This window comes from Zootoca vivipara, chromosome 1 (assembly GCF_963506605.1).
Source record: "Zootoca vivipara chromosome 1, rZooViv1.1, whole genome shotgun sequence".
In the NCBI taxonomy this organism is placed as follows: Eukaryota; Metazoa; Chordata; class Lepidosauria; order Squamata; family Lacertidae; genus Zootoca; species Zootoca vivipara.
Window position 1 is genome coordinate 93,037,107 of NC_083276.1, and position 26,460 is coordinate 93,063,566.

A 26,460-nucleotide genomic window follows, 5' to 3' on the forward strand; every position below is an offset into this window, starting at 1 on the left:
AGCTCGGGAGCGGCGCCCATATATAGGAAAACGAAAATGAAAGTGGCAGCTCCTCGGCCACTTTCGCGACTTTCGGCAACATGGCGGAGGGGAGGAGGCCCTTGTCTCCGTTCGCCGTGCGGGTGCAGGCGGATTGGGGGACCCCAGAACCTTCCAAACAGCTGAGGAACAAACTTTTGGTCTACTTCCAGAGCCGGAAGAAGTCGGGAGGCGGAGAGTGTGAGATCCAGCGGCAATCCGGCCAGGTCTTGGTTTGCTTTGCTAAGGAAGAAGGTAAGAGAGAGAGAGAGAGAGAGAAGAGAAATGGCCCTTCTTTTCCTGGGACTGGTGCTCCCCCTCGATGCATTTGTAGGACGCTTCCAGAAAGTAGCTTTGCAGCTTTCATGGGGGGCGAGTTGTTACGTGCCTTAAAAAAATATTAAAAAGAAGGGCGTTCCTGCATAGGAGACACCAAAAAGGGGCCTTCCGGTTTAGTCCCGCTAAACTGCTTTAACAGCGCCATCCTGTGTGCACGGAAGCCGCTCACTGTGTCCATCGGGTCTTATTCCTTGGGTTGCAATCTTAAACCTGCTCCCCAAGTCTGTAGCCAACCCTAATAACGTAAAAGTGAAACGCCTGGCAATCCTGATGTGAAAACGAGCCCCATTGAGCTTTGTAGGACTTACTTCTGAGTAGGCATGTTGTGCTGAGCATTGCATTGTTTCCCTCTTGATCCCTCCCTGTTATGTTGACCTTTTAAAGTGTATGCTCCTCAGCACACACCATGCACACTGGCAACCCCATATAAAGAATAGTAGTAGTAGTAGTTCAGCTGATCACATTTGTGTACTGGTGTTATGGACTGGTTGTATGCGGAGGGAGGACTGGTGGGAGGAACCAGCTGGAAAACCACCAAGGGAAGAAGGCTCAGAGTCCAGGGATTGGTTGTGGGACAACAATGAAAGGGAAGAGGGAGCGGATTGTCACTGGGAGGACGTCTGGGAAGCTGAAGAGGTAAGAAGGCTTAGTGAGCTGGGAGAGTCTGTGGCAGAGAGAAGTCCAGAATTGGAGGCAGAAGCTGAATCAGGAGGGTCAGAGGAGACAGGCCAAGGGAGAGAGAGAGAGATGAGTCAGACTGTCTCCCAGAACCAGAAGAGGCATGAAGCAGGAGGAGCAAAGACTAGCACGCAGGCTCAGTCTCAGATTGTTTGGGGAAATCCCTGGAGAGGAGGGGACTTAGGCAGCTGTGGGGCGGTGGGGACCTTCAGTCTCAGCAACTGCTTCATGAGGGCAAGAGATACCAGAGATGAGTTGCCGTTCTCATTAGGCCTGACACTCCTGTGAGGGATGAATTTTGCTAATAAAGAGTTGACTCCAACTTGCACTGTGTGGTTTACTGCTGGCTCGCTCCTGACAGAAGCTGCCTTGTGATTAACCAGGGGCAGGAATCCAGCAAGTGGCCTGTGAGAGAGAAACAGCTCTACTAGACAGGAGTAGCACAGCACAAGGGAAATATGGATCATGGGGGGGGGGCAGCTGGTGTGAGGGGAGGGATATTACCCCCTGGGACATCCTCAGGCTCACTAAGGAACAAAGACTGAAAATGTGTCCCTTCTTTCGTCGTTATGTAGACATACATAAAACAGTTCTGTTAATTAAAATGAAAAACAAAACAAATGTACCAATAACCACCTTCACTCTCTGAATATCCCCTACTCAGCAAATTGAAGGAGGAGAAAGAGAGAAAGAAGAACCACAAAAGGAAGGAAACTGGGGTGTTAGCCACAAGATACATTGAGAAATAATCAAAACAAAATAATCAGAACTCAAAGAGGTTTTAGACCAAATATTATCATGAGGACAGTAATTTATTTATTTTGTTTCAGTGAGACAAAGGGTTCTTTCCAAAGAGACCCATGAACTTTACCTCGAGGGAAAAGGAGCATTGAAGCTGGTGGTCACACAGCATGAAAAAACTGCCGAAGAGAATGTGCCTGAGAAGGAAACTGCTCTTCATCAGGTATTAAGGCAATATTTGACCTGGTGGAATCTAGAGCTCTGAAGCCAATATATTCACCAAAGCAACAAATCAATATGCTGTTGTTTTGTTTTTAGGCTTCCAGGGAAGAAAACGTGGCAGAAGAAACTGGTATGGTGGCTCTCTTTCAGTATTGTTATCATGTTGGGAGCAGGGGGGGTGGGCTTTCCTATCCCTAGCCAAAGGTGGGGTGGGTATTTTTTGTTCTGTTTTTACAGAAATAAAGCCCAGACAAGGCATGAGCCCACCATTGAGGCCACCATTTTCTCCCCCTACTTCCAAGCCAATGAGTGTGTGTGTGTGTGTGTGTGTGTGTGTGTGTGTGTGTAAAATGATGATATTCACCCTGTCATCTGTGGCTCGGACCACATTCTCTGTGACACATGCTATTTCTCTGGTGATGGTTCTCAAAAATAAGGAAGCAAGATGCAAAAGCAGCTCCACAGACAGCTTGGATTGCAACAAAATGGGGGGGGGGTGCCTTTCTTGTTCTGGGAACTTGCAGCCTGGAAAGAAACAATTGGAACATTCCCAGAGCAATAAAACAATGGTGGGTGGGTGGAGTGGGACCTCCCACTTTCAGAGCAAGGATAGTAAAATTTTGTGCTCCGCCAGTTTCTTCTGTGTAAAAAATAAAATAAAATCTGTAGCCCAGATGAATTATTATTATTCATTCATTCATTCATTTATACAGGGTAGTCTACTGTATAAAACCCACAAAATACCGGTACCTACAAATACATACAATCAGGGCTTTTTTCAGCTGGAACTCATTCCAGCATCTCTCAGCTGAGCGCCATTGCCATTCTAAGAGAACATGCTGAGTTCTGGCACCTCTTTTTCTAGAAAAATAGCACAGCATACCACAAACACATTAACTTTTTACTTAATTTCTGACTCTTCAATAGACATGCTTTTTTCAGGGTTTATTTACTAACAATCACATAATTCTGATCAATACAGTAAGTTTCTTTTTCTTCCTTTAGTTAGCTTCTGCCCAGGAATTTGGTGATTTATTCTGGTTTGCTGTGAGCATAGCTCCCTCAGTAAACATTATGGGCTTGGATGAAAGCATATTAATGGCTGCTGGAACAATATTTGTAGTGATACCACCTTACACAAAAAAGGGCGAGGATGTATATTAAGGTTAAATACCAGAAAAATAGTTGGCACACTGTTCTGTCTATGCTGACAAACACTGAGTAGCTGCATATTTTACTCATTTCCCCCCCTCAAATCAGATGTGCAGCGAGACTTGCAAAAAGGGGACATTGAAGCAAACCGATCAACTCATGAAACTCCCTGTCACAAGGAGGATATCCTCACTGAATCTCACACCTCTTCCAGTGTCATTCTGGAAAATGTTGAGGAATATTTCGACAAGCCTGATGTGCTAACTCTGCTGGTAGAGAATATCAGTGGACTCTCGGAAGGAAAAGATTTTGAGATCGAACTGATAAGTGAGAGAAATGCTGCAGTGATAACCTTTCAGCAAAGTATTGGTAAGAAATGGTAACTTGGTGTTGCTTGACAATTTCACATTGGGGGAATTGTTGGTGTTGATTCCCTTTAAGACAATTCCATTAAAATACCTGTGAAGTTCACATATACTCAACTTCTCAGGTTACTGGTCTGTTCTTTGGAGCATTCAAGAGAAGAGTTTGTGTAAATGGCCTTTCCCAACTTGGTGCCCTCCCCAAGCAATCTCAATCATACCTGGCCATTGGGCTACACAGGCTGGGGGTGATGGGAGTTGTAGTCGAAAACATCTGGATTACACCAGGTTGAGGAATGCTGGTGTAAACACACTTTGCTGCACAGTTGCTTTCCAGAAGCATTCCAAAATGCACACTTTTCCAATTCCATTCCTCTGAATTCTAAATTAATGGTTTGTCCACTCCTTTCCATTTCAGTGTAAAAGTCTTTGCTCAGTTCTCTCTCTCTTTCCTTTAAATACTTTGTTAATATGTCAAAGGTAATCAACAAAAAAATACAATATGTTTTACAGATACACAAAATTATGATACAACAACATCAGAAAAACACACACAAAAAGAAACAGCAAGATGATTTCCTGTAACATCAACTTATTTCTTTGATTCACAACCTTCTTTTGACTTCCAATCACCCCTTCATGATTCATAAAGTTCTTTTTTCAACTGTGCACTTTACCTTGTCTCATTTAAATGGTCTCCATTTGCTTAGTGTTCTAAATATTCCTACTGCCATGCATGATTCAGTCTAATCCTGCCAAAGAGTTTAGCTCCTTACAATACTGTTTGAAATATTCTTTAAGAACATATCTTTAAAGAATTTGTCAAAGAATATACACTGCTCAGTTCTCATACTTCCGTGGCTCTTCACTTTTGTTACAATCTTAACAGAGATCATTTGAATTCTCAGCACCGGCTGAAGAAAAGAGTGAAAGGCAAAACTTGGCCACTGAAGGAAATGACAACGTAGTTAGTTGGAGCGGTAATACTGGTATAAGAATTAACTCTTGGGGAAAGTACATCTAGTTCAGAATTCTTTTTCTGAGCAGGTGTATGCAGTACGCCCACAGTTGTTCATCCAGCCCCTTTTCCCTCCAACTTTTCAGTTTTAGATCACTCTGATCACGCTGTATCATGTATCTTGTCTTGGTCATGCCCGGGTTCCTGATTTCTTTGCTCTGTCTGCAGTTGCTCTTGAAAGAGGAACAAATGGTAACACTGAGGAATCTGAGCCTCACTGAGTAAGATTGTAAGGGTGCAGGGCCACCCAGGGACAGGCGAATTCAAAAAAATCTTTTGAGGAGGGATTGGCTTCCCTTTCTAAAGATGAGGTGGCTGAAGGTTTTTCCTTTTCTTTCAGAAAAAGAAGGCTTTGCTGCTGTTAGAGGCACCAGCTTGGTTGCCCTCAGCCCCTTTGTAATTCTGGATAGAATGGAAGCAGCGCTCTGCTATGATGTGCAGGGTCTTTTTGATGGTGGGGCATAATAATTGCTCCTGTTGGTGACCTCAGCTGTTTTTTCTTTAAAGCTAATCTCACCTGAAATTTCTTAATATTCCTACCCCCCCCCCCGTCCCATGCACCAAATTAATTTTGAACAATAATAACTGAATGACAATAACATCTGTGAATGATCACAGTAGTGCAAGAAATGAATGCCTGATAAGACATTTGCCTTTTCTTTTCAGATGCTGCAAATTTTGTTGCCCAGTGTCCCAGGAACTTGAGGTTTAAAGAATTCAAAATTACTGCCAAGCTTCTTGAATTAACACAGGCTATCAAAGTTGAAAATATCCCATCAGGAGTACCCAAACAATTTGTAATTCTCTATTTTGAAAGTTCAAAGCATGGAGGAGGACAAGTGTCTAGTATTCAAATGTTTCCTGAGGAGAATTCAGCCATCGTTACTTTTTGTGACCACCAAGGTAGTATATTCTGTTTTTGTAGGTGATTGAAAAAACATAAGAATTGGGATGGCTAGTGGGATGGCTCAAAAGCAGGAGCTCTGTTAATGGCTTCTTGGAGATTGAGGCAATGGTGGATTTTAAGGTCATAAAATAATCACAACTGCCATGTACAAGTCAAGGGAAGAAGTGTACTGAGTATTGGTAGTCCAAATGGCAGGATCAGCAGGGGAGGTAGCACTAGAATGGTGATGAACCATAGGCCTGCAAAGTTTTAACCTTCCAAGCCTTCCAGGGCACCTCCAAGCATGCATTATGGCAGGGATGGGGTACCTTTTTTGGTCAAGAGGGCCAGGTCCTTACTAGATCCTATCCTCATAGGCTAAAGTTGACAAGTGGGTGGGGCCGCTTGCGTGATGTCAGGTGATTGGGCCCTTGAAAGCACCATGCACAAAGCACTTTGTGTCTGGACTTCAAAGCATCACGCAGGGCTTGCAAAGAGCCCTGGAGCTTCTTTGAAGCACCTGAGACTTTCTTTTTACCTGTGGGTATCTTTCCTGTGGAGAACTCCACTGTGTGGCCCATCCAGCAGTCTTCAGCTCTATTGCACGTCAGCCTGCTCTCCTTTGTCTCTGCCCTGCTGGAAGCACACTTTAAGGGTGACAATTGTGCTTTGGAAGCTGCATCTCTATGCCCTTCCGTGCTTGCACTGTAAGGAAACAAACCATGAACTATTTCTGTAAGGATTACAAGCCATTGGGTGTAAAGTCATTTCTGAGGCAGCCATCTTTGAGTGGTCTATGCATTTGAGGGGTTTGGCATGGTAGAATATTAAGTCTGTTTTATTTTAATTTTTTCCCCTTTTTTCTAGCTGTGCAGGCAGCATTGGAAAAGCAGCATTTTTTTGACAATCAACCAGTTTCAGTTTATCCATACTACAGTTCTTTAGATATGGTTTTGTATGGAAAGGAGAGGGCTGAAATCAAGATGCCAGACCCCATCAGAGTCCCCTTAGATCCTTATATCTGGCAGTTTCTACAGGGGAAAGACGGCCTGGTCCAAGAAATAAATCAAGAAATGGCAAAGTGTCACAGTGAGCTAAAGTGGCCTCAGGCGACTGGCAAACAGCCAGAAGTTGTGATGCACCCTTCAACTGCCTTATCTAAACAAGGAAGGTCAATGAGGGAACTGATCAAGACTTGGAAAGATAACGTTTCAATGGAGTTTATACGCATCATGTCCAAGTTCAAGGCTGTTAAATGCAAAATCATCCCAGCAGCATGGCCTACCATAGAAAACAATTTGATAAAGGATGCTTTGGCAATTTGGGATGTTTCCAAAGAAACAGTTACCCTCGCTGGTTTTGTATTTACTGTGGATGGTGTGAAGAAATCGATAAATGAATACATGGAAAATTTGACCAAAGATGCAGAAAGAGCTAAGCAAACTATACGTGAAACTTTGGCAGTCACCCCGGGGAAGTATGCTGTTCTGCATCAGGTTTTGCTTGAAGAGAATGTCTATAAAGAGAACCCAGACCTAAAGTTCTCTTATGATACTTCAGCTGAGATGGTGCAGCTGAGTGGAATGGTTGCGGAAGTCTATAAGTTGAAATGTGCCCTACAGGAGAAGCTGTATAACATAAAGGAGAAAAAAGTCAACACCCCCCCTGCAATATTTCAATTCCTACAGCACGCAAATAGCAGAAAGGTAACAGTGGTCATATTTGGTGCAAATAAAATCAATGCCTCCTATGAACTTCAATATGATTCTGTAGCATTAGTAGGATATCTTGATGACAGTCTCTTGAAAGCAGAGGAGCAAATGAAGAAAGACCTAGCTCATAGATCTATTGTTTTGATGAACCGGGAACTCGTCAACAAAAGGGAATGGAAAGAACTCATTGAGCGATTGCATAAGAAGCACAATTCTGTTGAGGCAGCTTTCGTAATTGATGACTGCCTCACTTTGGAAGAAGAGGGCAAAGTAACCATTGCTGGTTATACAAAAGCTGTAGTAGATGTTCATCAGGTGCTTTCAGACTTTGTTGAAAAAAACACACAAATTCAAAAAGTAATCCCTGCCAAGGCTGTGGTCATTGTGCAGTTTATGGAGAAGGAAAAGGGCAAGGTTTGGCAGAACCTGAGGAAGAATGGTCTGAAAATCAGTTTTGGGCAGCAAGCTCAGGAGAAGAACATTATCCTGAGTGGGCCTAGAATAGATGTGATGAAAGCAGCTGCTGTGGTTGAACAAGAGCTGTCTTTACTGCATTTTGTTAGTGTGACGTTTGACAAACCGGGAGTGAAAAATTTCTTCAGAATCCGAGAACATTCCTACATTACTGAAGCAAAGCAATCCTTTCACTGTTTGATCAGGCTGCAGAAAGAAGGAGAAGATAAAGGAAACTTTGATGAAAAACTAGGGCACCCTCACGCTAAAATAATTTTAAAACATGGTGTTGTGGTAGAGGCTCATAAGGGTGACTTGACCCGTTACTCGGTTGATGTTGTGGTCAATGCATCCAATGAAGACCTGAAGCACATTGGTGGCCTTGCAGATGCGCTGTTAAAAGCGGCCGGCCCGCAGCTGCAAAGTGAGTGTGATGACCTAATCAGGAACCATGGACGTTTGAAGCCTGGCCGTGCAGTTAGAACACGCGCTTGGAACCTGCCATGTAAAGAAGTAATACATGCAGTCGGGCCGAGGTGGAACAGTTCAGAAAAAGAAAAATGTACACGACTGTTAAAGGAGGCCGTGAAGCGAAGCTTAAACCTGGCAGAAACATATAACCATCGCTCCATAGCCATCCCTGCCATAAGCTCTGGGATTTTTGGATTCCCACTGAAAGAGTGTGCCCGTACCATTGTAGAATCCATTAAGGAACACTTGGAAGAAAGCTCTGAGAATGGCTGCCTGAAACAGATCTGCCTTGTGGATGTGTCGGATAATACAGTCCAGGCTCTTGCTGATGCTTTGAATGAAATATTTAGAGAGGGGTCACCCAAACCCAAATTTCTGCCTAAATCCGAATTACCGCTGAATCAGCCCAAGGAAATGAGAGAGAACGTTCATGTGGTGACTTCTGCTGAAGGCGTGAAACTCATACTTGAGGAAAAGGGCATTGAAGATGCAACGGTAAGCATGTGAAATGACCCACAAAGCATTTTTCTAAATGCATGTTGAACTTCTCTTTTTATTTTTAAATAGACAATTACAAATTAATTTGAATTGTAAAGCTCTTGTGAAAACAGGCGTGGCCAGCAGAGTGCCCTCCATATACAAGTCCCTGCCGCTCTGATGAGTGGACATGTGCTTCTTGAGAGTTCAACAACATTTGAAGGGCACCATATTGGTTACCCCAGGAGATTTTTAAACTGGGTTGTCCAACATGGCTCCTGGAGGCACACATTCAGAGGCTTTCCATAGTACCCAGAGGATACCTCTATGTGCTGAAATTAGGCTTGAAAGAAGCATACTGTTTTATCATCCATCCATCCATTCATTGCATTTATATACTGCCTTTCTGCCAAGGCACACAGGTAAAAACAAAACTGTGCCGTGATAACTCCCTCAAACGAGATAAAGGTAAGGTGAAAAAAACTCAACTAATAATTCCTCAAAGACAAATAATAGATTTAAATATTCCAAAAGAAACTTCGTATAGAAAAGAAATAAATATCCCAAAATAACCTCTAAATGAAATAAAACTTGATGAGCTGCCGGCTAAGTTACTCGTTTCACTGGAAAATATCTGTTTCCTCAGAAGGAAAATGTTAATGTTAAAGTGTTGAGAAATATCATTGCTCTTTGAAAAGTTTAGATACAGGGCTGCAACAGCTCTCCTGGTTGTGATGGTATGTCTCCAGACTGCAGTCTGAATAATGGATATATGTAATCCCCTTGCAAGTATTTTTATGAGTGTTATTGTTACAGACCGACGTTGTCGTGAGCAGTATCGGAACTGATCTGAAGCTTGGTGTGGGTCCACTTTCCAAGGCTGTGCTGCAGAAGGCAGGACCAATGCTCCAAGCCGAGTTTGATCAAGCAATCCAAAGTCAAGGAGCTCAGGGCAGCTGTGTGATCCAAACAGGCGGACATAACCTGGCCTGTTCCATTGTGCTCCATGCCGTCATCCCCCAGTGGGATGCCGGAAAAGCACCTGCAATTCAGGTAATTGCTGCATACCCTTGACCACAATAATTGTAGTGGAATGTAAAATGCACAAGTTATATGTTCCCCCACCCCACCCTGAGGACTCCCAACAGCCCCAGCTAAGACACTCTCATAAGTAAACTGGTCCTGAGTTGTTTTGGGGATTTATATAAAGTCAAACCTTGGTTCCCGAATGGCTTAGTTGCCAAACAAATCGGCTCCCAAACGCTGCAAATCCGGAAGTAAGTGTTCCGGTTTGCAAACTTTTTTTGGAAGCCGAATGTCCGACGTGGCTTCTGCTTGAGGGCAGGAAGCTCCTGCAGCCATTGGAAGCTGCTCCTTGGTTTTCGAACGATTTTGGGAGTCGAACGGACTCCCGGAATGGATTAGGTTCTCGAACTTCCAGATGAATTGCAAGGGAAGCCCCAAATAGAGCACATTGCAGTAATCCAGCCTTGAAGCATCTGGTGCATAAACTACCATGGCCAAGCTGATATATTAATTGCAGCTGGTGAAAGGCACTTTTAGCCACAGAGGCTACCTGAGCCTTTGGTGACAGAGATGCATCCAGAAGCGCCCCAAAACTGCGAGCCTGGTAGTGTGGGCCATGCTGAGCTAGGTGGACCAGTGGTCTAAGTATATGACAGTTTCCCATGACCCTTTCCAGTGTTGCTTGAAGCACCTTTTCCACAGCCCACCTCTGGTTGCTAGAACTGAAGTGCTTGAAGCAATGGAGTATTATGAGTTAAGGTTGGGGTACCTAGCTTGGCACTGGGTTTGAACATGCCCTTAATGGTATATTGATATTGCACACGAGGAGGCAGATGTTCTGGCTTGAATGACTAAAAATCATATCTGAAGATACCTGGGTGTATATTTTACAGAAGCTTAAGGATATTGTGAGGGCATGCCTGAAGAACACTGAACAGCTGTCGTTGAGTTCTGTCTCTTTCCCAGCGCTTGGAACGGGAGGTTTTTCCTATCCAAAATCTGAAGTTGCTAAATTAATGTTTGAGGAGGTGCTTCGATTCAGTAGCAGGAAGCGTTTAAAGTCTCTTCAGGAAGTCCGTTTTCTCTTGCATCCAAATGATAAAGACAACAAACAGGTAATGTGATTACTTTCCTGCCTTAAATTGTTCCAAATGTTGGTTTGCAAATACTACACTTCATAATATTAACTCAATTTTTGTCTCCAGTTCTAGAACTACCGTATGTCTGTTCCTACATAGGGGTCTCAGAACCTTGTGGGTAATGCTTTGGTTTTCTTTCTAGGTCTTCTCACAAGTGTTCTCTCAGGCTGATGGAGTCCCCAGGGGTGTGCCCCCGAGTGATGGAGACAGTACAGGCAAGTTGACTTGTTCGGTTGCAGCCAAATTCTGATCTCTCTGGCCCTCTTTGATGATTAATAAACAGCTACATGTGAAAATGAATTTGGACTGTGGCTCTGGGGGAGGGATTTCAACCCTATTTCCCTTTCCCCTTTTGAAATTGCCTACCTCTTAGGGTGGAGAAGGAACTGGCAAGCCACTCCAGTAACCCTGCCAAGAAAACTCCATGGACAAAGACAACAGGCATATAAAAGTTATGACGCTGGAAGATGAGCCCCTCAGGTCGGAAGGCGTCCAACATGCTACTGAGGAAGAGCGGAGGACAAGTACAAGTAGATTCAGAGCTGATGAAGCGGCTGGGCCAAAGCCGAAAGGACGCTCAGTTGCGGATATGCCTGGAAGCGAAAGGAAAGTCCGATGCTGTAAAGAAAAATATTGCATAGGAACCTGGAATGTAAGAACCATGAATGGAGGTAAGCTGGATGTGGTCAAAAATGAGATGACAAGAATAAATATCGACATCCTGGGCATCAGTGAACTAAAATGGAAGGGAATGGGCGAATTCAGTTCGGATGACTATCATATCTACTACTGTGGGCAAGAATCCCGTAGTAGAAATGGAGTGGCCCTCATAGTCAACAAAAGAGTGGCAAAAGCTGTAATGGGATGCAATCTCAAAAATGACAGAATGATCTCGATACGAATCCAAGGCAGACCTTTTAACATCACAGTAATCCAAGTTTATGCACCAACTACCGGTGCTGAAGAAAGTGAAATTGACCAATTCTATGAAGACCTACAACACCTTCTAGAAATGACACCAAAGAAGGATGTTCTTCTCATTACAGGGGATTGGAATGCTAAAGTAGGGAATCAAGAGATAAAAGGAACAACTGGCAAGTTTGGCCTGGGAGTTCAAAATGAAGCAGGGCAAAGGCTAATAGAGTTCTGTCAAGAGAACAAGCTGGTCATCACAAACACTCTCTTCCAACAACACAAGAGACGACTCTACACATGGATATCACCAAATGGGCAGCATCGAAATCAGATTGATTATATTCTCTGCAGCCAAAGATGGAGAAGCTCTATACAGTCAGCAAAAACAAGACCTGGAGCTGACTGTAACTCAGATCATCAGCTTCTTATAGCAAAATTCCAGCTTAAACTGAAGAAAGTAGGAAAAACCACTGGGCCAGTAAGATACAATCTGAATCAAATCCCTTATGAATACACAGTGGAAGTGGGGAACAGGTTTAAGGATTTAGATTTGGTGGACAGAATGCCTGAAGAACTATGGATGGAGGCTCGTAACATTATACAGGAGGCAGCAACGAAAACCATCCCAAGGAAAAGGAAATGCAAGAAAGCAAAATGGCTGTCCAACGAGGCCTTACAAATAGCGGAGGAGAGGAGGCAAGCAAAATGCAAGGGAGATAGGGAAAGATACAGGAAACTGAATGCAGATTTCCAAAAAACAGCAAGGAGAGACAAGAGGGTCTTCTTAAATGAGCAATGCAAAGAAATAGAGGAAAACAATAGAATGGGGAAAACCAGAGATCTGTTCAAGAAAATTGGAGATATGAAAGGAACATTTCGTACAAAGATTACCATAATCAAGGACAAAAGTGGTAAGGACCTAACAGAAGCAGAAGACATCAAGAAGAGGTGGCAAGAATACACAGAGGAATTATACCAGAAAGATATGGAGGTCTCGTACACCCCAGGTAGTGTGGTTGCTGACCTTGAGCCAGACATCTTGGAGAGTGAAGTCAAATGGGCCTTAGAAAGCACTGCTAATAACAAGGCCAGTGGAAGTGATGATATTCCAGCTGAACTATTTAAAATTTTAAAAGATGATGCTGTTAAGGTGCTACACCCAATATGCCAGCAAGTTTGGAAAACTCAGCAATGGCCAGAGGATTGGAGAAGATCAGTCTACATCCCAATTCCAAAGAAGGGCAGTGCCAAAGAATGCTCCAACTACCGCACAATTGCGCTCATTTCACACGCTAGCAAGGTTATGCTTAAAATTCTACAAGGCAGGCTTAGGCAGTATGTGGACCGAGAACTCCCAGAAGTGCAAGCTGGATTTCGAAAGGGCAGAGGAACCAGAGACCAAATAGCAAACATGCGCTGGATTATGGAGAAAGCTAGAGAGTTCCAGAAAAACGTCTACTTCTGCTTCATTGACTATGCAAAAGCCTTTGACTGTGTCGACCACAGCAAACTATGGCAAGTTCTTAAAGAAATGGGAGTGCCTGATCACCTCATCTGTCTCCTGAGAAATCTCTATGTGGGACAAGAAGCTACAGTTAGAACTGGATATGGAACAACTGAGTGGTTCAAAATTGGGAAAGGAGTACGACAAGGTTGTATATTGTCTCCCTGCTTATTTAACTTATATGCAGAATTCATCATGCAAAAGGCTGGACTAGATGAATCCCAAGCCGGAATTAAGATTGCCGGAAGAAATATCAACAACCTCAGATATGCAGATGACACAACCTTGATGGCAGAAAGCGAGGAGGAATTAAAGAACCTTTTAATGAGGGTGAAAGAGGAGAGCGCAAAATATGGTCTGAAGCTCAACATCAAAAAAACCAAGATAATGGCCACTGGTCCCATCACCTCCTGGCAAATAGAAGGGGAAGAAATGGAGGCAGTGAGAGATTTTACTTTCTTGGGCTCCTTGATCACTGCAGATGGTGACAGCAGTCACGAAATTAAAAGACGCCTGCTTCTTGGGAGAAAAGCAATGACAAACCTAGACAGCATCTTAAAAAGCAGAGACATCACCTTGCCGACAAAGGTCCGTATAGTTAAAGCTATGGTTTTTCCAGTAGTGATGTATGGAAGTGAGAGCTGGACCATAAAGAAGGCTGATCGCCGAAGAATTGATGCTTTTGAATTATGGTGCTGGAGGAGACTCTTGAGAGTCCCATGGACTGCAAGAAGATCAAACCTATCCATTCTTAAGGAAATCAGCCCTGAGTGCTCCCTGGAAGGACAGATCGTGAAGCTCAGGCTCCAATACTTTGGCCACCTCATGAGAAGAGAAGAATCCTTGGAAAAGACCCTGATGTTGGGAAAGATTGAGGGCACTAGGAGAAGGGGACGACAGAGGACAAGATGGTTGGACAGTGTTCTCGAAGCTACGAACATGAGTTTGACCAAATTGCGGGAGGCAGTGCAAGACAGGAGTGCCTGGCGTGCTATGGTCCATGGGGTCACGAAGAGTCGGACACGACTAAACGACTAAACAACAACAACAACCTCTTAGGGAGCTAAGAGGAGCTTCTGTCAGGGAAATAGGAAAGAATTGTTGACTCCTGCTTCCCCAGTCCAAACTGCCTTTCATCAGAAGCTGCTATTAACATTTTTAAAAATGGTCTTAGTTCCTGATTACTGATCTTTGTGTTGCTTCAACCTTCATCTTTTTGTAGCAAAATCAGCAGTTTTCTGCATTGGTTAAATTCTCCTGTTTCTTTGTTCACTCTCAGGTTTCTTTGGGCCTGTTTCAACCCCTAGTTTGGGAATTCATGAAATGCAGATTGGACCAGTTCTATTTCAATTAGTAACAGGAGACATCACAAAGGAAAATACAGATGTAATTGTAAACTTAACAAATTCAACATTTGATTCCAAAACAGGTACTGAATTTCACTTAATTTATCTATTGTCTTGGATTTATGTTGATGATGATTTAACTGGGAAATAGGAAAAAGCATTTTAATATGCAAACATGTTGCTGGATATGTGTCTGTGTATGTTTGTGACATCCACTCAGATAGCTGTAAAATGGGATCAGAAGTTGGATTTTATCTAGCGTCACTATACTACACTGGTTCAAACTTTAGTATATCTATAATGCAATGTCTAATGTGATTTCTGTTTGACAAGGTAGACATGTAAGTTATAGATATGTAATTTTAAGCATTTGTTGGTAATACTTGCAAAAGTGATGTGAGTTTTGAATAGCTTTTATTACCTACAGTAATAAACTGTCTCCCTCTGATTTTTGAAGGTGTCTCCAAAGCAATTTTGGAAGGTGGTGGACCTCAAGTTGTAGCAGAGTGTGCGCTACATGGTATGACACAACAAACGGTCCGATTCAGTTAGATAATATTTCAAGTTCTTTCATAGAGAGGAACTGCTCATGACTCATTGTAGATCTGATTGTTTCCTAATCAGCTATTATAGGGATTGGAGTTATTGGGGCTAGATGAATCGTTATGCTGTATAATATGCAGTTGTAATGTGGAGTTTCTCAGTGATGGGAAGATTCTAGTTGTCACAAGATGTGCATCAGCACATTCCCAACTAGAAGGATGTTGCATGCTAGCATGAGAAGCCGAATACGGTTGCCTGCTGCATAATATTTAAGAAGAAGAAGAGTTTGGATTTGATATTCCGCTTTCTCACTACCCAAAGGAGTCTCAAAGCGGCTAACATTCTCCTTTCCCTTCCTCCCCCACAACAAACACTCTGTGAAGTGAGTGGGGCTGAGAGACTTCAAAGAAGTGTGACTAGCCCAAGGTCACCCAGCAGCTGCATGTGGAGGAGCGGAGACGCGAACCCGGTTCCCCAGATTACGAGTCTACCACTCTTAACCACTACACCACACTGGCTCTCGAGTATAAAGTATAATGGGGAGGGATGCAGTGTATATGGTTGTACCCACACTTGAGTTGGCCTGCCTTTTGGGGGGCATCTGTTGACAGAGGAGAAAGTGTACCTTATGCACCAGGGATAACCATTCTCAATTCCCTAAATATGGTTTGGATGGGGCATCCCATGTCCTTTATCTACAGAGCTCTGGATTTTATACACTTATTTCTCTTCTCTTCTCCTTCAAAAACATAAACCAGTGTGCAATAACATGCAGCTGGGGAAAAAAACCATCTAGGAGGGAAATAATCTTTGACACAAAATAGGCTGATGTTTTACCAAATCTTCGTGCTGTACGGGCTAGATTTTAATGAAAAGTAAGTTTTGTCTATGCATGCAATGCTCTTGGATCCCAGTTTTCTGCTATTTTGTGGCAGGCCATGGATGGCCATATTCAAAAGTCTGGTGTTGTAATATAAGTACTTAGGCAACTTTCAGCAGATTTTCAGCCAGGGATCTCTTGGCATACTCTTCTTTTGGCTAGAAAACCTGAAGTCAATCAAATGCTAAGAGATGTTGGTAATAACACAGGGCCCACCATACTGACAGGATGCGCCCCTGGGGGGTAAGATGGCAGACCCCCAGTGTCTCTGAGCATAGCCCTGTTGGCTCACCTCTGGCTGGCATTTCCCCTCAGTCCAGAGAGCTGGTAATAGGCGACCCTTCTCTCCTGAGAAGAGCACACTGGTCTTCTTGCATCCTCCGGCGAGAAGAAAGACTCGTGTGTAGTTCTAAAACTACTTTATTAGCAAACTATATACAGAGGCTTCATAATCACATCTGTCTCTCTGCTATCGTAGAACGGAAGCACACTGAACCGCTTCTCAGCAGAACAGAAACCGAATAGTACAATAACACTCTCACAGTAGGAAAACAGATAAGACATATTTCCGTTCCCACACTCTCTCAGACTCATGACTCCCATGTGATATAAACAAATCACACCAGTCCTTGCTGAAGCAGCACAGGACAGCAATAATCCTAACACATCCACTATACACCATACGTTTTGATGGACCTTGGTAGCCCATGTTATTTGTGGTCATTCTCTTTCCCTTCTGCAAGTTCTCTTAACATGCACAAAGGATTTGGCAGGGGGTGGGGGTGGGATGCAACCTCTCAGTTTCTGTGTGGCTTTAGAGACACTTAGAAGCAGCTTCTAAGTGACTCCCAAACAGACTTGGTGGCAGGTGGGTGGGGTGGCCAGGGTCGAGCTCACACTTTGTGCTTTGCTGTGGACTGCTTCTGATCCCTCCTTGTCAGCTTCTGACCTTTCCTAACACCAGGCACCAAATGTGAATGAGGCTGGTACAAAATGAAATGTATGTCCTCTGTGCACATAGCCAGAAAATGCACTGGAGATATCTGTTTCATCTACCCAGCATGCAACTGGACTCCCCCAAATGTGGGTAATGTACAGAGAAAACTCCCTTTGCATGAGACAATGAAGGGCAGACAGTTGCCAGAAAGAGATTCCTAGTTGCTGCTGGACACCTGCAGACCATCTCGTTCGACCTGCTAATATTTGTAATCCATGCCAAAGGCATTTCATTCTGCAATATGTCGTTCACTGACAATGAACAACTACTGGGAATTTAGACTTGTGTTGATTAAGGATGGATATACAGCTTGTCATCCTTTTTGTTTTGTTTTTTTAGGCTCACAGTCTCACAATGGATTTATAACCACGCAAGCTGGCAATCTGGTCTGTAAGAAAATAATCCACCTGGCGCCCAATTCTGATACCAAAGCTCAGATCTCCTTAGTGCTCCGTGAATGTGAAGCAAAGAAGTATACATCTGTTGCCTTCCCTGCAATTGGAACAGGTTTGCAAATAAGGTTTCATTTAAGGAGCAAAGGGCAGAGTTCTAGTGGAAAGTTTCGCCTATTAATAGGTCACTGTTGTTAGGGCATTTGAGTTCCTGGAATAGATTTCAAAGGCAGTGCTAGTGGAATGGCTGCCCATACACTGCCAGGCCAGTTTCAAGGTTCTTGCATTAATTTACAAAACGTTTACCAACTTGGGTGCAGGATACCTGAAGAATCACCTGCATAGTTCATATCCACCAAGAGCCGCATGTTCAATATTGCACGATCATGCAGGCAATGCTGGGATCTTGAAATATCAACGGAGCAGTTCAGAATATCAAAATGACAAAGAACTGATGACAACAAAGGTCCACATTTAAAGCAGCATAATTAATGGAAAAACACAGTGGTCTCTTAAACATAAAAGATTACAATTAAAAATAAAATACAACAAAACATTTAAATTAGGACTGCCAACTCCCCCCCCCCTTGTTCCTGTGCCCTCCAAGAACTGAACGATAGGCAGAACTTCAGCATCAAAACCTTTTCGTAGCATGGAAATGCACTGGTGGAAACAGCTTCACATTTTGAATTTCTGCCTCATATTGCTGCTGTCCAAGGCACAGGAGCCTTGTGTGGGGAGGACTAGGTGGCAACATCATTCCTTTTCCTTTCATTCTGTTTGGCACCATTGCTTTTCTGCTGTGCTTTCCCACCTCCTCATTCCAGAAATGGCAGAGCCGCACAGAGGGTTGCTGCAGCCATAAGGGCTTGCACACTTGCATTCTGGCTACCATACTTTTCCATGTATAAGATTAGGTTTATTTCCTTAAAAATCTTGGTAAAAAGTGGGGGTCACCTTATACCTTGGTAGTGCATAGGGTGGACGTTTGATTTGTTGCTGCCGCCAGCTGTCAACAGCTATTGTGTGTGTTACTGGTTGCTGCATTAATGGGTACAGTAATTCGGAAGAATGTTTTCTGTGGGGAGAACAGGGAGACAAGTGGTCTATCCTGTCCGCTGGCCATATGGAGCTTGCGATGGGCATTTGTTTCGCCTCATTAAGGTGCTCTTTTTTAACATCAGTTGCATGGGAAGGAAAGAGTGGGGTTCTTATAAATCAAGCTATGATTACTGCTTGTCAGCCATGTTGAACTGGTGGAAGGAAATGGACTCTTCTGTATTTTAAAATGAAACCTGTTTGTGTTTTCTTTTGTGAGATGAGCAGCTCCTCTCCATTTTGTGCGTAATGCATTTATTCTTCTCTGTTGTGTTGGATACAGGCCAGGCAGGGAAGAACCCAGCAGATGCTGCTGATGACATGATGGATGCAGTTGCTGACTGTGTGGGCAAAGTACCACTGCAGTATTTGCAAATGATCAAAATAGTTATTTTCCAGCCGCATATGCAAAATGCTTTTTATGCCTCTATGAAAACGAGAGAAGGTGATGCTTTACCCACCTCCAAACCTTGGTTTCCTAGATTTAAAGGTAAGTGCAGAGGGTTATATCCTTCATATTCCTGGCACAATGTCTTGCAATATTTGTTGGGCGTATTTAACAGAACGTCCCTTTCTTTGCAGAACTTATCTGGGGTAAAAAAACGCCCGCTGGAAAGAAACGTCAGTTGGTTGTGGAAATGAAGGTGGAGGTTGCAGTGTTTGAAGTCTGTGGTGAAAGCAAAGAAAATGTCCAGGCAGCTGAGTCCTGGTTAAAGAAAATGATTCTTCAGGAACAGACAGAAAAGCGTATCTCTGATGAATCAATAGATTTGTTTGGTGATGAAGAAATTAAGGAGCTGAACAACCTCCAGAAAAGACTGCATATTGCCATTCAGCTGGAAAAAGAGCCATCTCCTCCTTTCATTCTCATATCGGGCATTCCACGTGATGTCCTGGAAGCCTACTCACAAATTGATGACCTGGTCAAGAAAATTAAACGTGACCGGGAAGAGCAATCCAAGGCAGAGCTTGCACATAATTTGGTTGAGTGGCAATATTCCACAAAAGGGGATGATTTTGCACCTTTTGACAAGTTAAGCAATCTCCATTTGGAAGACGCTAGAATGAGTAAGAAAAGCATTAAAGTCCAAATTCTCGGAAAGAGCTACACAGCAGACATCAAAAATATGTGTGCTATGGATGGCCAAGGACAAACTGTAAACATTAAGCGCATTGTAAAGGAGGAAGGTAATGAGGGGCTTAACTAATCAAGGCCTAGGTTAGTGCCTGTATTCCTTTTGGATGTGTTGGATTCCCATTAGTGCAGGGATGGGGAACCTTTTCACCTCAAAGATTGTTTTCCCTTCTGGGGGCCACATGCTGGTTTGTCATCACCAAAAGCAAGAAGTGGGCAAAGCAACAAATGTATGTAACTTTTACCTCTGCCCAGTGGGCTAGTTTCTGCACTCACTCACCTATTCCTCCCTATCCTCCCTCCAGAGAATCGAGGTATTATCAGAGCTTAAGAACCACTTTCCATCCTAGCAAAAACATTTGGAATGGGAAGCAGGGTCAGTGAGGGGTACGGCCTGGAAGGAGAGGGTGTGGCCTGGGGAGAGTTTTGAGGGCATGGAGTGTGGCATTGGTCACTAGGCTTGAGGTTCCCTACTTCTCTGTTGGTGCATGTGATGTGGGATGCAAAGGGTTAAGTGCAGTCAAGTCACAACAATCCCTAGAGGGTCCACTTGGAGGACTGTGGAGGATCACATGACTAGCTTGGTTTCCTGTTCCTCCACATGCAAATGAGTTGGAGAAGCGGCAGATAAATTAACTAGCGAGAAGCCATTTCCTTCTCTTGGACCAGACCTCTTGGACTACACACATCTAGGGAGCAACATCTTAGTGAGTCTCCCTCTAGGCTTCCAGCCCAGAGAGAGATGAGATGGAGTCTCACTTCCTATAAGTGAACTTCACAATGTATATATTACTTTTTACCTAAGCAAGTCTACCTCTTGAGTGTGCTGTACCTCGAGATGCTTGTAAGTAAACATCTTTTATACTTTTAAAACCTCTATACTTACGCACATCTTTAATTTGTAATGTCAGTCTCAGGGGTCACCAGTGTATTGCAGCTGTACCCATAAAGTCTTCCCTCTGCACCTCCAAGGCCTCTAAGCCCTCATTCTCACTGTTCCCTTGGACATACAGTGGTGAGGGGATTTACTTTTTTTTCTCCTTAAAAAAGAACATAGAGCAGAAGGAGGAAGTTGGAAGAGTGCCACTCTTTTCTATTTCCTCTTTCAACTGTTTGTATTTTCTAAGCCTCAGATTAATTTTACCGGGTCCAACTTTTACTTAGATCACTTGGAAAAGTTGAAAAGTTTGTGGGTTCACTCTTTTTGCCTCTCAGGGTGGGGGTGAAGGGTGCTGACCCAAGGGGAAGAGAAGAGGAGGGACCAGAGCGGGTGGCATCTTCAGCAAACAAAAATCCAAATGTGCTCACCCTTTGCAGGTGGACCGTCAGTACCTGTCCCTACACAGTGGGAAGATATGAAGGGACATCGTGTCAAGATGGTTTTGCTGCAGCCTGCAGCAGCAGAATACAAAGAAGTTGAAAAGAAATTCCGGAGTAGCTGCCCTTCAAAAATAGAAAAGGTGAAGTATGGTAGAGGCAACAAGCTTGGGGCGCATGTTCCCCTTACAAGCATGCATCATTGAGTTGTATCGAAATGCTGTACAACGTTGTCATGTTATATCCAGACACATAACATGCCCATGCAACTGAAGAGTGTGTATGCGTAAAAGCTGTGGTAGTTAGGGGTGGGGAGCGGGTGGCAGTGTGGTCTAAACCACCAAGCCTCTTGGACTTGCCGATCGGAAGGTTGGCGGTTCAAATCCTTGCAATGGGGTGAGCTCTTGTTGCTCTGTCCCAGCTCCTGCCAACCTAGCAGTTCAAAAGCACGCCAGTGCAAGTAGATAAATAGGTACTGCTGTGCCGGGAAGGTAAACGGTGTTTCCATGTGCTCTGGCTTTCGTCACGGTGTTCCATTGTGCCAGAAATGGTTTAGTCATGCTGGCCGCATGACCTGGAAAGCTGTCTGTGGACAAACGCCGGCTCCCTCGGCCTGAAAGCGAGATGAGCACCACACCCCATAGTCGCCGTTGACTGGACTTAACCGTCAGGGGATTCTTTACTTTTTCTTTTTTTAAATCTTCCTGCTCCCTTCTGTTGCTGTTCCCCTGTAAATGCCACCCCTTTATGTTAATCAAACATGGGGTTAGGAATATGTGCATGTAGACACAGTGTATAATTGTGCCCTTTTAATATTCCAAAGAGACCTATAATCTGTTTTTACAACCAGATACTGTCTTTTTCTTTTTCTTAATCTCTCTCAATGTTGTATTTTCTTTGCAACTTTTGTAGATTGAGAGGGTTCAGAATCCTTACCTTTGGAAATCCTACCAACTCAAAAAGCAGGATATGGATAAGAAGAACAGCCATAACAGAAATGAACAGATACTGTTCCATGGGACTCCTGCTTCCACCGTGACCCCCATTAACCACACTGGTTTTAATCGCAGTTATGCTGGAAAGAATGGTAAGTCAATCTGAAATCAGGTAACTTTATAAAGGAATGTGATAGTGAGTGTGATTTGCAAACTGCTCTAAAAAACAGATAAAGAAATACCTACTCTTCAGTAGTGAATGATCCTCTCTATATATCAGGGTGGGGAACCTGTGTGTTGCCTCCATCAAGCTGGACTTGCTTTCTTATGGCCAAATACTATTTAATGTCTTTTCAGAAATTAGTCTTGCTATTTCGAACAAGACTTTCATAACAATGTAAGTGCAAACAGGATACTTAGACTTTATACAAAATATTATTTCTGAGAGGCAATGGGGGAGGGGAGGAAATTCCCATGGGGGGGATTCCCATTGCTGCTACAGTGGTCCAGGGCCTGATTCTGGATCATTAGCTCAATAAGGATACAGGAAAGCAAAGGAGGTGGAGAGACTTCATGTGGAACACCCTTGAGAGATTCAGTGGAGAATTCTGCCTTAAAATAAAAATGAAAGGAGATGTTAGCTGAAGTATTGGAAATGAACACATTGTATAAAGAAACAAAACATGTGCCCATGTGGGAATGTGGGTAACATGTATGCCACCTTGGTTCCCAGATGGAGGAAAAGTGTGATATAAATGTAAGAAACTAAGTAAATGCCTCTTCCAATTGATGGTGTTTTTACACTAGACCTTTTTCCATTTAAGGAGAAAAATGGTTAATGTACCCAAAGTTTTGCCTTCAAAAGCAGGAACTTATAATAATAGTAAAATTATAATGTATCCATATTCCACCATTCTCCCAAGCTGTGATTCAAGGTGACTTAACAATATTTCAAAACATCATTATAAAAAAGAGTTAAACTAGTTAAAAAAAACCAATAGTGAAAATACACCGGAAAACATTTTAAACCAGAAATTAAAACACAGAATGCCCTGAGAACACAGACTAGTGATCAGCATCATCTGCATATTAGTTTTCAAAAGCCTGTCTGAATAGGAAGGTCTTAAGAGTGTATGTGTTTTCATTTATTTAATAGTTACCGGTAGCTGCTTGTCTAGTGTATCAAATAGCTTTGCAGGTTAAATATGGTAGTAATGCTTTGCATTAGTTTTCGGAGACGTTAATATTTTCTGAGACGTGTTTCTTTTTTTTGCTTCAGCCGCAGCAATTGGAAACGGGACCTATTTTGCTGTCCATGCAAGCTATTCTGCAAATGATGCATATTCTACACCAGACAGCAATGGTAGAAAATATATGTATCTTGCTCGGGTTCTTACTGGGGATTATTGTGCTGGAAGACATGGATTGATTACTCCACCACCAAAAAGCAATGGAGGCGTTGAAATTTACGACAGTGTGACTGATAACATGGCTAAACCATCAATGTTTGTCATATTTTATGATTCTCAGGCTTATCCAGAATATCTTATTACTTTCAGAAGATGAGTTGTTTTTGCAGCCAAAGACCCATTTTGCCGCCTCTCCCCTTGATAATCTGAAAATGCTTTTTAGAAATTAATAGTTTTTGAAATTTCCGACTAATTAGTTTAGCTGTACCTTCCAAAGACTCAAATCATTTTGACTGATATCTAGTAAAGCTTGTGACGTGCGTTTTGAAAGTGTGCTTGAAGTCAGGCTGGGTTTGCACAACTTGGTAACTTTAGTGTAGGTGGAACAGAAAATGCTGAAATTAAAATTGGGTGGGTAATATGCTAGAACCATGTGTGCTGCCATCTCATAAAGGCAATGGGTAAAATATAAGCAAGGGTGGTCTCTGATGTCTGCCTTTCCCTATAAATACATTCTTCAATGTTCTTCTCAGTTTGGGTGGAACTGCACATTACACATGGATACCTGTAGGAAAAAACCCTATTGACTACTGCTTCCAGGGACAACAGCTGCAGCAGGGCAGAGAACTACACCTTTGCTCTGTGCCCTTTATGATTGCATCTTCTGTCCAGTCTCTTTCCCTACTACTCTCTATAGGGTTAGGGTTGGAGATGTGTTTGCTCTAAAAGAACAATGGATGGGAAATAGCTTTCGTTAGTGGGCTGGTGCAATTGCCGCAGAAGTTACAAAGCAGCCAAGTGGAGCTTTGTAGTGTAGGTACACCCTTACTATCTTTGCTAGTTCTCAGGAAATTCTCCATGTCACCACTGTGCCTCCCATCCAGTTTTTCAAATTGTTGTGCCTATTTGCAGTGACTTGTCTCTGCTGTTCAGATCAGCAGCCTGCACTACCTATGCATAGTGGCAAATCATTTTTCTCAGGTACTTAACAGGCAAGAAGGTACCTATTTCTGGAGACATTTTTAGCAACGATCTTTTTCTTCAAACGAAAATGCCCGTATGTATTCACTGCAAGAGTTTCCTCTGAAAGCTCCTTATCCCCTCTCTTGCTGGTTTGCAAGGAATTAAATGAGAAAGAAAGGTCCTCTGATATATCAGGGGCAGACTGTTGAGTAATGTTACCAACTGACCAGAAAAAATACCCAGTCTGGGGTTACTTCTGTGTCTTTGGAAGGAATTTGACACTGAGAAATCAGCAGGTGATGTGCTTCACAGTATGAAAATTATCTGCACATCAAACAAAGGCCTAATCTTAGAGAATGGGACATTTTTAAAGGGCAATGGATTCTTCTTACATCTGAGGCCTTAGAAAACAGTTCAGGCTCCTGTGAGAAAGCATAAGAGTGCGAACAAGGAAGAGAGTACATTTCTAGTAATGTGGACGTCCAAGTGCCAATATACATATTATGCAGACTACATGAGAAGCAACAATCTATGCTTGTTGATACCTGAACTCATGTCAATAGGCAAATAAAGCTGAAGGGCATTGCTATCAAGGAAAGAAAACGCTTCTCAAGCTGTGGCTTTTTGGCAGCTTCCAGAGGTGGCTCTAAGAAGTTTGATTGTATCTGTTTGGGTACACATGGACTAGTATGGTGTCCTTTCACACTACAGGCGTGGCTTTTGTTCTTACCAATATTGTTTTATATGGTGTACGCATGAACTATGATGGAGTTGTCAGACTGAAAGTTAGCTTTCACTTCCAATTCACATCCGTTTACAGCTCTCTCTGCATCTATATGTGCATACATACTGCCACCTTAGTCAATGTTTCACACCTTTTGCCATAATAAATTTGCTGGACTTTATAAAGTATCACACAAACATTTGTTGCTTCTTCTTAGCAGCCAGTATCCCTTGCTATTGTTTCCAGCTGCTAGGACAAAATTAGTCAAGTGGTTAACTAACTCAAGGTAGATCATTGGGGGCAGACAGTACTAGGCCTATGAAGATGCTTTAAAGGTGTTCAGAGCGATCCTTAAATACATCTTGTTAAATTCAGCCCAATAGCTGCCACTCACAGCCCAATACCTGCCAGGTTATACCATTGTGTCATTAACAAATTCTGGTTTTGTCATTATTTCAAATGCCTGTATTATGTGATTTCTGCTACTGCGACTCTCCTTAAAATTAGTTATCTTGCCTCTCATGTGAATTTAATAAAGGTAATAAAAATGCTCAATTTGTCAAATATTTGAACTTGTCATAGGAATGTTGTTTGTTTCAATCACAAACCATTTCAGAGTTGGACGTTTGTCTTATTGCTGCTCCTCTTGGTAGCTGGAAACATCACAAACCACAACGGTGTGCATCATCACAGTGACCTAACACAGTATTTGCCTCCACACAGTCCGCTGCCAGTCATTGGCAAGGCTGCAGCACATCACTCATTTTTGTCCCAATTGCAAACCATATCAAGAGAAGTGGAGTTTATATGTATGTAAAGGTACTTTCTATGACCTACATCCACTCAGCTTGAAGTCCATAATCTTATTTAAAAATGCCGACATTTGCTCTTGTATTATTCACTGTTGTATATTTTCCCCATCACAAGAGCTTTTTTTTTAAAGTGAACTAGCACTCTTGGATTTGCCCTAAGCATCCTATTAAATGTTTTGGCCTCTTAACTTAAAGCGGCGGTTACTTCATGATCCGTGCTCCAAGCCTCCCCATTTATTGTAGACGTAAGGAAGTTCAGTATGGCTTTTAGAGGAAGAACAGCCTGAAAATGCACTACAATGCAGACCTAAAATGAAATGTTGCAGGCATGTGAAAGTCTGCATGCAGCCCCAGTTCAAAACAAAAACTTCCAAAATGGCATGAAATCTTACATTCCCATTTTTTAAAAATAAAAAAATTCATAAAACATTACACCATTCCCCTTAAGAATCAAGATTCACAACATAATCTATTTAATACACAAATTGTTGATTCAGATTCATATTTTCTATATTGACATTACTGTCGTGTGATTCTATTTTTCTGGTACCATATGTTAGATAAGGTATTTTTACTCCGCTAGTATTCCTTCCTCTTTTCTTGCTTAAGTTGTTCTTTAAATCACTACTGAAATATTTGAAGTTAATTTATATTTTTAGCATGTTTATTTACCTTGCAAATCTATGGCCCCTGGGAGAATATCACATGGGTAAGGGTTCCCCATTTGTGCCTACTGGCCTGCTGGCCCAAAGGTTGAATTTTGGGTGTACCAGGAGCCCAGTCACAAAATGGCTCC

At 42.8% G+C, this 26,460-nt stretch overlaps 1 protein-coding gene across 1 annotated transcript; it reads left to right on the forward strand.

The window, feature by feature from the left end:
• Positions 1–25,424, forward strand: PARP14 (poly(ADP-ribose) polymerase family member 14). Its single transcript, XM_060279040.1, has 17 exons — positions 1–273; positions 1,866–1,999; positions 2,095–2,128; positions 3,259–3,519; positions 5,197–5,433; positions 6,284–8,547; positions 9,346–9,582; positions 10,449–10,670; positions 10,837–10,909; positions 14,393–14,542; positions 14,917–14,979; positions 17,219–17,386; positions 18,653–18,859; positions 18,952–19,557; positions 20,822–20,964; positions 21,734–21,908; positions 23,036–25,424. The coding sequence occupies exons 1-17, from the start codon at positions 81–83 to the stop codon at positions 23,320–23,322; spliced, it is 5,454 nt and encodes a 1,817-aa protein (XP_060135023.1). The 5' UTR covers positions 1–80; the 3' UTR covers positions 23,323–25,424.
• Positions 25,425–26,460: the final 1,036 nt, after the last annotated feature.

Excerpts from the sequence above, each read along its gene's own strand:
- PARP14 (XM_060279040.1), top strand. The coding sequence starts at position 81 with ATGGCGGAGGGGAGGAGGCCCTTGTCTCCGTTCGCCGTGCGGGTGCAG. Across the intron at positions 9,583-10,448 it reads GAAAAGCACCTGCAATTCAG|AAGCTTAAGGATATTGTGAG; the intron begins GTAATTGCTGCA and ends TATATTTTACAG. Across the intron at positions 10,671-10,836 it reads ATGATAAAGACAACAAACAG|GTCTTCTCACAAGTGTTCTC; the intron begins GTAATGTGATTA and ends TTTTCTTTCTAG.